At 42.5% G+C, this 14,735-nt stretch overlaps 1 protein-coding gene across 1 annotated transcript in view; it reads right to left on the minus strand.

The window, feature by feature from the left end:
* Positions 1 to 14,735, minus strand: part of crfb16 (cytokine receptor family member B16) — a 76,303-nt gene that overhangs the window by 8,353 nt on the left and 53,215 nt on the right. Inside the window, exons 3-4 of the mRNA XM_048604454.1 lie at positions 6,260 to 6,447; positions 2,534 to 2,658 (exon numbers count right to left, since the gene is read on the minus strand). Coding sequence (XP_048460411.1) covers positions 2,534 to 2,658; positions 6,260 to 6,447 — 313 coding nt within the window. The remainder of the gene's footprint in view (positions 1 to 2,533; positions 2,659 to 6,259; positions 6,448 to 14,735) is intronic.

The raw sequence follows: 14,735 nt of genomic DNA on the forward strand, positions 1-14,735 counted from the left end.
GAGTCGAGTCTGGAACAGCGAGGCGGGGGAGGAGTCGAGTCTGGAACCGTGAGGGGAGGAGGAGTCGAGTCTGGAACAGTGAGTGGGGAGGAGTCAAGTCTGGAACAGTGAGGTGGGGGAGTCTGGAACAGTGAGGGGGAGGAGACAGTAAGTGACAGGAGTAGTCAGGAAAAATGAGGGGTGGAGTCAGGAAGTGAGGGCAGGAGTTTGGAGCAGTGAGGGGGAGGAGTCAGGAAGAGTGGAAAGGGGCTACTTGAGGAGCTTTGGTTGGGTTAGGAGAGAGGGATGTGAAGAGTAGAACCAGGGACACTTGTGAAAGGCAAGGATATGAGCTTCTATGAATAGTGAACTCAGGAGGTTATCTGATACAAGCAGAATCAGCAGAGCCTGGAATAAATAGAATTATCGAAGATCACATAATTTGGTGTGTTAGCTATAGTATATTGTGCCAAATACTGCTGGAGAATTAATGGTGTTTATTATGTACACCATTAATAGTGTGCAAATCAGCCAGCACATTAAAAACCTAACATTAAGTACTTTGTGATATACTAGTAGAATTTATGTATTAGCTGATCATTAAACTCACAACAGAAATTTCACTCTGGTGGTGAAGTGTTAAATGCTCTTTAACAAAGTGATCATTGTAAATGTAAGGCTAATCAGCCTCTCTGGGCCAAACCGAGAGCAATTTAAAATGTTGAACTATATTCCTGCATATAACAACAACTTTGATTTATATAATGCCATCAACATAATGCTTAACATGTGTGCTACGCCACTCAGACACATAAGGAGGTAGTAGGCCAGTGACCAAAAGCTTGGTCAAAGAGGTAGGTTTTAAGAAGCCTCGTAAAGGAGCAGAGAGACATGGACAGGTGTGGGCAGGGAGTTCCTCAGTACCTTAGCAGATGATGGCACTGTCACCAACAGTGAAGCGATTAAAACTAGGGATGTACAAGTGGTCAAAATTAGTTCAGCACATATATCCCTGCAGCAGTTCAAGAAGGTAGCTCACCACCACCTTCTCAAGGGCAACTAGGGATGCACAACAAACGCTGGCTAGCCAGCGACACCCACATCCCACAAATGGATAAAAAAAATCCCAAATCCCATGTATATTAAAATCAAGATGTTGCTTAACTGTGAACTAATGTAGGATAACATGCATAGGGGTGATGGGTGAAAAGAATTGGACATAAGTTAGGACATGGATGGTAAAATGTTTGAAGATCTCAGGTTTAGAGAGTTGTCAAGTAGGAGAAAATAGCCAGGAGTGCATTACAATATTCATGTCAAGAAGTCACAAAGACATGAGTGAAGATGAGCTGAGGTGGGGAGATAGATATTACAGAGATGGAAATAGGGCAGCTTGATGATGCTGTTTTTAGAGTCACTTCTTGAGGTGAGATACGGCAGACCAAAGATGCAAAACCATCTGAACCAGTCTTAGCAAAGAGAGAGGGTTGGAGTCAGTGCTAGGGATGGGCATTTGTGGCAGAAACTGAAGACAATGGTTTTGACCTTCCAAATACTTAATTGTTGGAAATTTCTGCTCATCTAATATTGGGTTTCGGGGAGCAGTGTGACAATTTAGAGACAGTAAAGGGACAGTGAGGTGGATCACACAAAGAAACTGATGTTGAGTTTTCAGACGATGTTGCCTGGATGCTTACATGTAAATATGAAATGGGGATGTGGGATCGAGAATTGATCCTTAGAGGATGCCAAAGTGAATAGTGAGAGAATGGAAAGTGAAACCATTGCAGGTGGTCTTCTGGTTATAATTTGATAGAAATGTGGTGAACCAAGTGAGAGCAGACCCACCCAGCTGGACCACAGCACAGTGATGATGAAGGATCATGGATTCATTTACTGTGTCAGAGACTGCCGGCAGGTTCAGGAGGACAAGGAAGGAAGGTCTAGTTCTGTCTCAGTGAAGACATCTGTGATTTTCAGAAGAGTCATTGGTACTTGGGACAGAGCAGAAATCTAATTAAAGGTATGAAAACTCAGAGTTCCAGGTAAAATTGGAACCGATCTGGGATGCAACAGTACATTCAAGGATTTCAGAGAGGAAAGGAAGTTGAAAGGGACAGAGAGGACAAAGTGACAAGGGTGGTTATTTTGAAAGGAGGTGTGATAGCAGCAATTAAGGGCTAGGGCACTAAATTGTTGGTAGATATTTTTAAAAATAAGTCACTTAAAGTCTTTACTTTTTCAATTTTCCCTTCAGTCTATTTTTTACCTTTCTGATTTCTCTATAATTTACCCCATTACCTTTTCCCTTATTCCTCTGTTTCTTTAGTTGCATTCCATATGGAAAAACACTCAATCCCATTGTTCACTATTCCAAGATGCCCCATTGCTCTCGCTGGTCCCTTACCCACTCATACGTACAGCAGATTACAATACGAAAGATCTCCGAACTCAAAGGTGCAGGCAGAAGTATTGATGTTGCGCTTTATATTCTAACTCCCGTGAGGTTCTTTCCCATATTTCAGACGGTATCTGATCCCAGGAAGTTGCTTACCTGCTGCTCCGCAGCTTTTTCCCAGTAATAAATACGAGCATTGATGTTCTTCGTTACATCACTGACGTTAATGGTTCGCAAACCACCGCTCCCTTTAACTGTCAGGCTCGGTATTGTGAGATTGGCTGCAAAAAGGAAGACGTGCATTTATGTAAGCACCCTTCACAACCACTGGATGTCTCAAAACACTTTACCTGGATAGCCAGTAATGTACTTTTTTTAAGTGCCAACACTGTTGTAAGAAACACAGGAACAATTATGGATACAAATAGCTCTGATAAACAAGAATGTGAAAGTGAAAGTTTGTGTGATGTTTATTGAGGGATAAATTATTAGCCAAGACACAAGAGGCATCTCCTTTGCTCTTCTTCAAGACAGTGCCATGGGATTAATAATATCCACTCAAGCAGGGAGCTAGAGCTTCAGTTTAATGTCTCATGTAAAAGACGACACCTCTGACAGTGCATCGCTCCTCCGTACTGCACTGGAGTATCAGTCTAGATTGTTGTTCCCAAGCCCTGTAATGGATTTTGAATCAGGAATCTTGTGACTCGGAGGTGGCAGGGGTTGCCAATTGAACAGCAGCCAAATAACCAAAACAACAAACAGTTAACAATATAACAATATTAAATCACTAAATAAAAGCCAAAAGAACTGCGGATGCTGTAAATCAGGAACCAGTTCTGAGGAAGGGTCACCGGACCCGAAACGTTAACTCTGTTTTCTCCTCCACAGATGCTACCAGACCTGCTGAGCTTTTCCAGCAACTTTGTTTTTGTTCCCAACATTAAATTACTTGCTATTTCTTGATTAAGAAACCTGACATATTGAGAATTCCAAATGTGTTGTTTCATTCTTCATTTAAAATTGCTGACTGGGCAGACACTGTCTGCTTCTGGGGGACAGTTCACCAGACACTGACTCTTGCTGGGGTACCCAAAGACAAAATTTAACCTCAACAGATCTAACCATCAATCTAACTCCAAAACGATTTTTTTTACCAAAGATGGCTGCAATATTAGTGGTTGTTCTGTTTTCGATAAGGATAATGAATGGATAGTATGCATTGACAGAAACACGTAGGTCCGTAAACAGCATCTCGGTGTCCATAAATTTGATATTGTGTAATCAGAAATTTGGGCACCTTGGTTTAATAGGTAACTTGATAGGTTGTAGAATAAATGCACTTGTTCAATTTCTAATGATGGGGTGGGAGGTGTGGGTTTTTACTTGTGCTCAATCTCTATTCAAGTCCATATTGAAGGATTAAGGATATACATATACTGGCGCTGCAAAGCAGGTCTGAAGATATAATGTACTATCTGAAACTCAGAACGTCTGGTCGCTTTTTGAGTCCAGTAATGTCTTCTTCAGACTTGAAGCATTGACTCTGTTTCATTGTAGTTGTTCGCTAGCTCGCTGAGTTGGTTGTTCTGTAGTGCGCAGACGTTTCATTAGCCTTCTAGGCAATATCATTTGATTGCTATCCTCGGTAGTATACAGCTAGTATCCCTGCCTATCACGCGGGAAACCAGGATTCAATTCCCCTCTGGGAAGGCTCTAAGCGTGTTTTCTTTACCTTCCCTGGTAGTCTAGTGGTTAGGATTCGGTGCTCTCACCGCCACGGCCGAGGTTTGTTTCCCAGTCAGGGAATGGAGGCTCTGGGGCAGCATGGTGGCCAAGCACTGCTGCCCCACAGCACCAGGGACCTGGGTTCAATTCCATCTCGGGCAACTGTCTGTGTGGAGTTTGCACATTCTCCCCGTGTCTGCGTGGGTTTCCTCCGGGTGCTCCGGTTTCCTCCCACAGTCCAAAGATGTGCAGGCTGGGTGGATTGGCCATGCTAAATTGCCCATAGTGTCCAGGAATGTGTAGATTAGGTGGGTTATAGGGGGATGGGTCTGGATAGGATGCTCCGAGGGTCAGTGTGGAGCTGACCAAAGGGCCTGTTTTCACACTGTAGGGATTCTATGATCATCAGTGCAACCTCTAATGGACGCGTTGGTGTTCTGCTTCCTTCCGGATTTATATGATCCTCTGACATGATGGTCTTGTCGCTTCTGGTTCTGTTGTTTTAGCAGCGGTCTGTATAAGGGGTCTATTTCTATATGTTTGTTAATGTCTTGTGTTGGGAACCAGACTTCCAGAAATTCCCTTCCATGTCTGGTGTTCGCTTGTCCACGTTGAACTGATGGTCGTCGTTGTCTGTGCGTATCAAGATAAGTGAATATTGGCCGTGTCTTTTTACTACCAGCTGGTGTTCATGTATCCTGGTCGTCAGTTTCCTCCCTGTTTGTCCAAAGTCTTTAGTCTTTGGCAACAACATCTTATCAAATATGAATTTCCCTAGAGTGGAAGAAAAACAACAAACCGCTCCCGTTCTTTGATGTAATGGTAGAGAGACTGACTAACAGCAAACTCTGGACACAAATATACAGGAAGGCCACACACACGGACCAAATCCTTAACTTCCACAGCAACTACCCCACCATACACAAACAGATCTGCAGCACACTGCAACAGCCCAGAACTCTGGAGAATGGAAGAGGAACACCTACACAAAGTTTTCACCGACAATGGATACCCAAGAAGTTTCGTCCACAGATGCCTACAAAACAAACGACAGTCAGAGGACATGGTACAACAATGCTACCCTACATCAAAAATATATCAGAAATGACTACCAGACTCCTAAGACTGGATAAGATCATGATTGCACACAAGCCTACAGCAACACTGCACCAAACGTTATCAAAGACCAAAGACCCCATACCGTCAGTAAACAAGACCAACGTGACATACAGAATACCATGCAGCAAGTTCAATCAACATTGCATTGGACAAACAGGGAGGAAACTGACTACCAGGATATACGAATACCAACTGGCAATAAAAAGACACGGCCAATATTCATTTGTCTCAATGCACACAGACAATGAGGGCCATCAGTTTGACTGGGACAAAGTGACCATACTAGGACAAGCGAACACTGACATGTAAGGGAATTTCTGGAAGCCTGGTTCTCAACACGGGACTCCATTAACAAACACATAGAAATAGACCCCATATACACACCAAAACTACAGAACCAAGAGCGACAAGACCATCACACCAGAGAATCATATAAATCCAGAAGGAAGCAGAACACCAATGCTTCGATTAGAGCTCACACTGATGATGTTGCCTAGAAAGGTAACAAAACATCTGCACACCACAGAACAACCGGCTCAGCGAGATAATGAACAACTGCATCCACAACCCGAGCTACAAATTTTCGTTAATACCTGTTTCACAGTGGACAGATGGTGCCAGACCAGATTTTCGCCAACACTTTCTGTTTTCATTTCAGATTTCCAGCATCCATGGTACTTTGCATTTGTTGCTGCCCTACCAGAGCTAAGTCATTAAACTGAGGCTATGCGTCCCCGCTCATTTGGCCAGTAATGTCCCATGGTAATACGGAATAGAAGACCATCCTGTTTTACTTTTCTCCTTTAAGCAATGTCATCGATATTGCTGGGCTACAGTATGTTGACCCTTCAAATTAATTTCCAGGCCTCAAAATACCAAGGGTAAACACTGCCATTGGACTGGAAATTGTTGGCATTGATGCTGCATGTTATTGGATGTGCCTATACAAAAAAGAAGCTGCCCAAATTTGCTTATCCATGCCACTCGTGTTGCTGTTGAAACAGAACAGTCAGACTTCACTCGTGGGATACTTACTCTCCTTACGATTGAAGAGTTTGCTGAGGTTTGCCCATTTGGAAGTGATGTTCCCAAGTTGTGCCCGTACCTTCAGATCATAATCCACATCTGATGATATATCCATCGTGACATCACAAGACATCTCAGTCATGCCAGAACATTCCGAGATTGCCACCCAAGTCTTCTTGTGATTTCTTTCAAACTCACTGAAATGGGGGAGGAGGAAGTACAATAAATGTCATGTTAAATCTGGAAGGGTTCTCGTCCCAACAGCTCCCAACTCATCACTGCCTTTGCTCCCCACCTTGCCATTCTGCAGTAAAAGGTAAATGTGCATGGAAGCTACTCAGAGCAGCAGCTTTGGCTTTCCCCAAGTTCGCAACTGTTTCATGCCCTTGATATCTATGCAGAGCCAGCAAACATTGACCCAGTGCTTTTGCTCCCAATGAGTTCTGAGGAAGGGTCACTGGACCCGAAACGTTAACTCTGATTTTTCTCTTCACAGATACTGCCATACCTGCTGAGCTTTTCCAGCAACTTCTGTTTTGGCTCTTGTTCCCAATTGTTATTCCATGCTGTGAGGCTCAGTATTTGTGAATCTCTGATGAGGGTCATATTAAAGCCGTCTTTCCCCATGTATCTAAGTACTCCCCAGTATACACTACATAAGATTCAAGCATAGAGAAAGTCAGTCAAGGCTTGCTAATACTAACTAGGGAAGGATGATCACATGGAATTCTTGGCAGAAGAGGTACGTTCTTGAGTAACAAGAAATAGGATAGCACGTTATTGTAGAATAAGACTTGTAAACTACATTACAATGTAAGTACCACTATATATTTCCTATGAGATAGTAGCTCATCTGAACTATACGATTACAGACTATGGAGTCTATCTTCAGACTGTTACAGACTGACTGGCTCCTCCTAGAAGCAGTCCCTCATGGGCAGACTATTACAAGGCTTCCATTAGAGTCATAGAATCATACAGCACGGAAACAGACTCTTCAGTCCAACTCTTCCACATCACCCAGATATCCTGAACTGATTGAGTCCTATTTGCCAGCATTTAGAACATAGAACATTACAGCGCAGTACAGGCCCTTCGGCCCTCGATGTTGCGCCGACCTGTGAAACCAATCTGAAGCCCATCTAACCTAAACTATTCCATTATCATCCATATGTTTATCCAATGACCATTTAAATGCCCTTAAAGTTGGCGAGTCTACTACTTTTGCAGGCAGGGCATTCCACGCCCTCACTACTCTCTGAGTAAAGAACCTACCTCTGACATCTGTCCTATATCTATCTCCCCTCAATTTAAAGCTATGTCCTCTCGTGCTAGCCATCACCATCCGAGGAAAAAGGCTCCCACTGTCCACCCTATCTAATCCTCTGATCATCTTGTATGTCTCTATTAAGTCACCTCTTAACCTTCTTCTCTCCAACGAAAATAGCCTCAAGTCCCTCAGCCTTTCCTCATAAGACCTTCCCTCCATACCAGGCAACATCCTGGTAAATCTCCTCTGCACCCTTTCCAATGCTTCCACATCCTTCCTATAATGCGGCGACCAGAACTGTATGCAATACTCCAAGTGCGGCCGCACCAGAGTTTTGTACAGCTGCAACATGACCTCATGGCTCCGAAACTCAATCCCTCTACCAATAAAACCTAACACACCGTACGCCTTCTTAACAACCCTACCAACCTGGGTGGCAACTTTCAGTGATCTATGCACATGGACACCGAAATCTCTCTGCTCATCCACACTACCAAGAATCTTACCATTAGCCCAGTACTCTATTCCTGTTACTCCTTCCAAAGTGAATCACCTCACACTTTTCTGCATTAAACTCCATTTGCCACCTCTCAGCCCAGCTCTGCAGCTTATCTATGTCCCTCTGTAACCTGCAACATCCTTCCGCACTATCCACAACTCCACCGACTTTGGTGTCATCCGCAAATTTACTAACCCATCCTTCTACGTCCTCATCCAGGTCGTTTATAAAAATGACAAACAGCAGTGGCCCCAAAACAGATCCTTGCAGTACACCACTAGTTACTGAACTCCAGGATGAACATTTCCCATCAAGCACCACCCTCTGTCTTCTTACAGCTAGCCAATTTCTGATCCAAACCGCTAAATCACCCTCAATCCCATGCCTCCGTATTTTCTGCAATAGCCTACCATGGGGAACCTTATCAAATGCTTTACTGAAATCCATATACACAACATCAACCGCTTTACCATCATCCACCTGTTTGGTCACCTTCTCAAAGAACTCAATAAAGTTGGTGAGGCACGACCTATCCTTCACAAAACAAAATGGCCCATATCCCTCTAAACCTTTCTATTCATGCACCCATCCAGCTGCCTTTTAAAGTTGTAATTGTACCAGCCTCCACCACTTCCTCTGGCAGCTCGTTCCATACACATGCCAACCTCTGTGTGAAAAAGTTGCCCCTTAGGTCCCTTTTAAATCTTTCCCCTCTCACTTTAAACCTATGCCCTATAGTTTTGGACTCCTCTACCCTGGTAAAAAGACCTTGGCTAGTCACCCTATCCATGCCCCTCATGATTTTATAAACCTCTATAAGGTCACCCCTCAACCTCTGACTGTCCAGGGAGACAAATTGACTCTTTCAAGCTGACAGTCTTATACAACAGGTGTGAGACCTATTCAAGATAGTGAGCATATAGGAGTTTGTGAATTGAAGGCCCCTGATATCCGGAATTCCAACGGAGGAAAATTTTCCTCACAATGTAGGACTATAGGAAAGAGCAGGGTGCTGAGACTAATTGGCTGCCCTCTGTATTGTTGAGTCAATGATACATTGAGCGTTGAGAGAATGACAGTACTCAACCAACTCAGAGGTCATGATGATCATCTCCCGTTGTTAAGTAACTCCTGGAATTCACTGTAGCCTAGTGAGAAATTGGGATCATACAGTGGGACAGAAGTAACTGCATAACCTCAGCTAAGCTTTAACTTAACTCTGCAAGCTCTCTGTCTATAACCCAGGATAATCTCCACCAGCTACTTGTTGCTCTTCACGTTCCCAGGAAATCTTATTTCACAGTGGACCATGAGAATGTTTAGGAACAGGAAATTGCCTTAACAATCAGCAAATGTGATCCTGTTTGGAAACTGATTCAAAAAACTCATCTACTTCCCATCTTCAATCCATCCCCTCTCTGTGGAACTATGTTCGATTATCTCTTAGTCCCTTTTTATCTACCGTCCCCAGCAACTTACTTCACAAATCAGTCAGATTTAGCACAAGAAGGAACCTGCATTTTTATTGTACCTATCATAATCTCAGTTCATCATTTTACAATCAATGAAGTTTCTTTGAAGTGTGGCAATTATGGCAACGTAGCCAATTTGTGTGCAGCAAGCTCCCACAAACAGCAATGCGATAATGACCATCTAACTTATTTAGTCATGTTGGCTGAAGGATAAGACTGGGGCATACCACATGCTCTTCATTGTAATAGCCATGAAATGACTGAAATCCACACTATAGGGTAGACAGTTCAATAGCTCATCTGAAAGACCACCACATGCAACACTGTAGCACACAGTTAGCACTGCACTAGTGGGTGAGCCAAGGTTTATATGTTGAAGTCTCTCTGGTTTGGATCCTGATGCCTTAATTGTCTTACTCTAAGGTAAGAGTACGCTACTCACTGACACAATTATGAAAGGTCAACATTTGGTTAAAGAAACTCCCTATCTTCTTCCTTTCCTCATGAAGTTTAGCTTGTATTTCTTCAAACCCAACAGGCAACCACGTTGTGTTAAGTTCCAATTAACAACCTCAAACTTACTTCTTCTTTTCCAGTATATAAGCCTGACAATCAGGTGGAGTTGCTCCTTAAATCGGATGACAGCTGCTCCTGAACCTAAAGGCCAGTGTTGCAGTGGCTGGTCCAAAAACTACAGAGGATGAAATACCATCGCAGCCACGAGTGGGCACTGTAAGCCCAAGAACAATCGACTTTCCTTGCAGATACATCTTTCAGTGGTGTACATGAGCAAACAGTCTTCATTTTACAACTGGGCTTGCCGTGCTAGACCCAGGATTCAAACCCATCTGCTTGAAAAGGTGTGTCAAGAGATACCAGAACAAGTTGATTAAAAATATCTACAAGTGGGCTGTTGCTCATGTGCACTCTTATTTCTTCTCTGCCTCTGCTTTTCCCATTTACAAGAATGTAACAATATCATTTTTGAGTTGTGATTTCTCAGACTCAAAAATATTATGCAGATATTATACTTTTATTCTTTGTTTGTCATGGTTAAAGTTTATTTTCAAATAGGAGAATCTTCTCTAAATCACCCTTTCCCTTCATCCACTCCCCTGTCTTTTTCTGTTCTTTTGCTCCTTATCTTTATCTTTGCTTACACTCTTCTCTCCAGTATGACAAGAATGACCACATACCACGGCTGGACAATGATTTGGAAGGTCCTAGACCATGAAATGGTGCTATACAAATGCAAGTTTTTTCCACTTGGCTCAAGAGGAATATTAGATCAGGGGATAAGGGTGAAGTGTCAGTTGGGGATAAATACTTCTGTCAGATTGTTGGGACGGGGTATTAATCAGGGTATTTGGGTTGAGGTGTTTATTGGGTTAGGGGGTAGTTGAGTTGGGGGTGGTTTGGTAGGAGAGACAGACAGTCATATTCGGTCAGGAGGTGATTGGAGAGATTCACAGTGGTTTTCAATTCATTTACACTGGCTAATCTCGGAGTGGACAAGATTTTAACCAGCGTAACCTTTCAAGGTCCAGGACTACATGCTGAGGAACAGACTAAAGCTTGGAGCAGCTGCTGCCAAGGTGGATTGGGGAAGGACCACTGTCTGAGAGCCTCCTGCTAAAGTTAATGGGGGTCCGTTCAGTTATCGGACCCTCCTAATGCCTTAAATGCATGTAAATATAGTCTGGTTGAAGTAAGAGATGCCTTTGGTTTGTTTGGATAGAGTCAAACTCAATGTTTGTTTGTTTCCTTGATAGGCTAGCGTACAAACGAAACTGCATTTGTGACTATGTATATATACAAAGTTTTTTTTTAAATGAATAAAGTATATTTTTAAATTAAAGAAAAAACATTTCCAGGACATGTAATAGGGAACTCCTGCAAATCTGGTCCAAGTCTCTGATCCTGAGCTCAATGTTGACACAATCAATCTGGCTCCTTGCCAACACCAATCAGACACTACAAGTTTAAATTCCTGAGAGTTTAAAGTCCACAAGCACCCACTCACTCCACCAGCGACACTCAGTAGCAGCAGTGTGTACTGTCTACAAGATGCACTGCAGAAATTCACCAAAGACCATCAGACAGCAACTTCAAAACCTACGACCACTTCCAACTCAAAGGTCACGGGCAGCAGATGTGTGAGAACACCACCCCCTTGCATGCACCCCTCCAGGCCACTCACCATCGTGACCGGGATATACATCACCACTCCTTCAGTGTCGTTGGGTCAAAATCCTGGAAATCCCTCTCTAAAGGCATTGTGAGTCAACCTACTTCAAGTGGACTACAGCAGATCAAGAAGGCAACTCACCACCATCTTTTCAAGGGAAAGGAAGTGAAATGCTGGCAAGCCAGCGATGTCCACATCCCAAGAGTGAATAAAAAAGAACGTGAGCACTTGTTCCACATCAGGGCTGTTCACAGGGTGCCGATGTGCAACAGAGACTTAAGTTCAGATTTTGTAGCTCTGAACAATAGAACATATAACCTATGTTTCTCTTTTTCGCTAACCTGGTGAAATCACAGACTTACTGCTCACCACCATTCTGGTTAACCTTACCCCTTATTATTAGGCATTGGTCCTCCTTTGTTAGATTACTACTCAATCTAAGACACAATTGATAACTTTTCACCAACTCTTCAGTATCTCTATCCAGATTGGATACCAAAAATAGCTCCTTGCTACTGATTTCATACAGACAATGCCTGTGTGCTTTTGATGAAATCACTCATTAGTCTTAGTCCCACAGGGGATAGACATGATCTACACTCTGTTCATTTTGATGTGTGAATACTCCTGCAAGTTCTCATTATCCCACTCGTTAGGCCAAACATTCATGACATAATTAAGCACTTCATTGAGCTTCACACCCTTATGAGTCTCATCAACGATTTCTCTGCTGCACACCAGAATTTCATTCGTGAATGTAAAGACACTGACGTATTCACAAGAAATCTTAAAGAACATCTATTTCTGCATGATCTGATGATTCATGAGATTATATTGACGAGCACTCAAAATCAACACCTATCTCTGAGGCCATGCTGCCGCTAGGGATGGAAAACCCTTCTTTGAACCAACTGTGATCAAAGAGACTTGGTGGTCAATTAACAAAATGAATTTGATACTGTGAAAGTATTTAGAATTAGAATTAGAATTGGGTTTCTTGTATTTGTGCAATGAGGTAATGCCATTTAAAATCCCCGATTTCGCAACTTGTGAACAATTTTGCTCTGACTTCATTAAAGCGTAGGTTTGCTCACACCATCTTCCAATCTATGAGATAACACCATGCCTAAACTCCTGCAGTGAGGCATCACACTCTAAAACAAAACTTTTATTTCGGGATCGTAGTGAGTCAAAGCAGCACCGCTGGCCAGTTCTCTCATCATTTCAGCAAGTGCTTTCAGACATTCCACAAATCCCTCTCATTCTTTGCAAACGTTGGGCAACAGATACAGGAAAGTGTATCTGGTAAAGTAAACTAATCAATCTAGAATGGCAGGGTGGAGGGGAAACTAAGCAGTGAGACAGAAGGGAGGGAAACAAAGAGCAAAAAGAAAAGACAGGCTGGGAAATAAGAAAATTGATAGGGAGAGAATTCAAGAGGAAGAGTCAAACAAGGCCCCAGTGCAAAATAATGCAAACAGAACTAAGAATATTAAAAATATTAAGGCCTCGTGTCTTATTATGTGGACCATTCACAATATAGTTGGTATTATGGAGATGTGACTGCAGGGTGACTGGGGTGGGAACTGAATATCCAGGGGTATTAAGATTTTAGGAAAGGCAGACAAAGAGGTAAAGGACATGGGTAGCATTGCTGATTAAAGAGGACATTAACTCTATAGCAAGGAAGGACATTAGCTCTGTTAAAATGAAGTTTGCATGGATAAAGCTTAGAAATCCCCAGAAGCAGAAAACAATAACAGGGGTTGTATATAGAACCCCCACCCCCAAACTGTAGTCTGGGGCTTAAAACAGGAAATGAGAGGCAAACAATAAAAGAGAGTTGTAATTACGAGCAACTTTAATCTGCATATAAATTGGGCAAATTAAATCAGTAACAATGCTACGGAGGAAGAATTCCTAGAGTGTTAGAGATGGTTTTCTGAATCAATATGTTGAGGAACCAGCTAAAGGACAGGCCATCCTAGACTGGGTATTGTGTAATAAGAAAGGAATAATTGGGAATTTAACTGTATGAGGCTCCTTGGGGAAGAGTGACCATAACATGATAGAATTCTTTATTAAGATGGAAAGGGACATAACTGATTTGGAGATTAGGGTTCTGAATTTAAATAAAGGAAACTACAATGGTATGACAGACAAGCCGGCTATGACAAATTGGGGAATGTTCCTTTCAGGGATGATGATGGATAGGCAATGGCTAACACTTAAGGAGCGCATGAATGAACTGTAACAATTGTGCATTCCTGTCTGGTACAAAAAAGAACTAGAAAATGTGGCCTGGTCATGAGAAATTAGGGATAGTATTGTATCTAAGGAAGGGGCATACAAATTGACCTAGTAAACACTGGTCAGTTTTTACGCCTCATCATGTTACAATCTAAAGTATGGTTTTTAATGCGAGTACATCATCCAGATTTATCAATCATGTAAGGCTGGGTGAGAAAGACACACTTTGAAGAGGATATAAAGAGGTTGCAAAGTGATAAAGATCGGTTGTTTAATTTGGCAAGAAGATGACAGATAGAGGATAATGTGGGGATGTCAACAAGTATTCACTTTGGAGGAAAGAATGGCAAAGCAGAAATACTTTCTAAAAGATGAGAGACTAGTAAATGTTGCAATTCAGGTGGATTTAAGAACATGAACATTCAAGTACAGCAAGCAATTACAAAGCCAGATGGTGCGTTGGTCATAACTACAAGGGAGTTCAGGTATAAGAGTTAGGAAGTCTTGTTGCAATTAGACAGACTGTTATCGAAACCGCACCTGGGCTATTCTCAGCAGTTTGGTCTCCTTGCTGTAGAAAGGATAGATATTTTCTAATCAACCTATCCATAGGTGTCATAACACACCTCAAGAGCAGGTGAGACTTGAATCCAGGCCTCCTGGTCCAGAAGTTGGGACACTACGACTGGACTATAAGAGCCATAAAAGGAGGAATAAATATTGTTAAACAACTCAAGTAGATATGTTATCTCACACACACACACACACACACACACACAGAGCTGTGGCTCCCAATTCTGTCTCAC

The sequence above is a fragment of the Rhincodon typus genome, chromosome 13 (assembly GCF_021869965.1).
Source record: "Rhincodon typus isolate 14 chromosome 13, sRhiTyp1.1, whole genome shotgun sequence".
In the NCBI taxonomy this organism is placed as follows: domain Eukaryota; kingdom Metazoa; phylum Chordata; class Chondrichthyes; order Orectolobiformes; family Rhincodontidae; genus Rhincodon; species Rhincodon typus.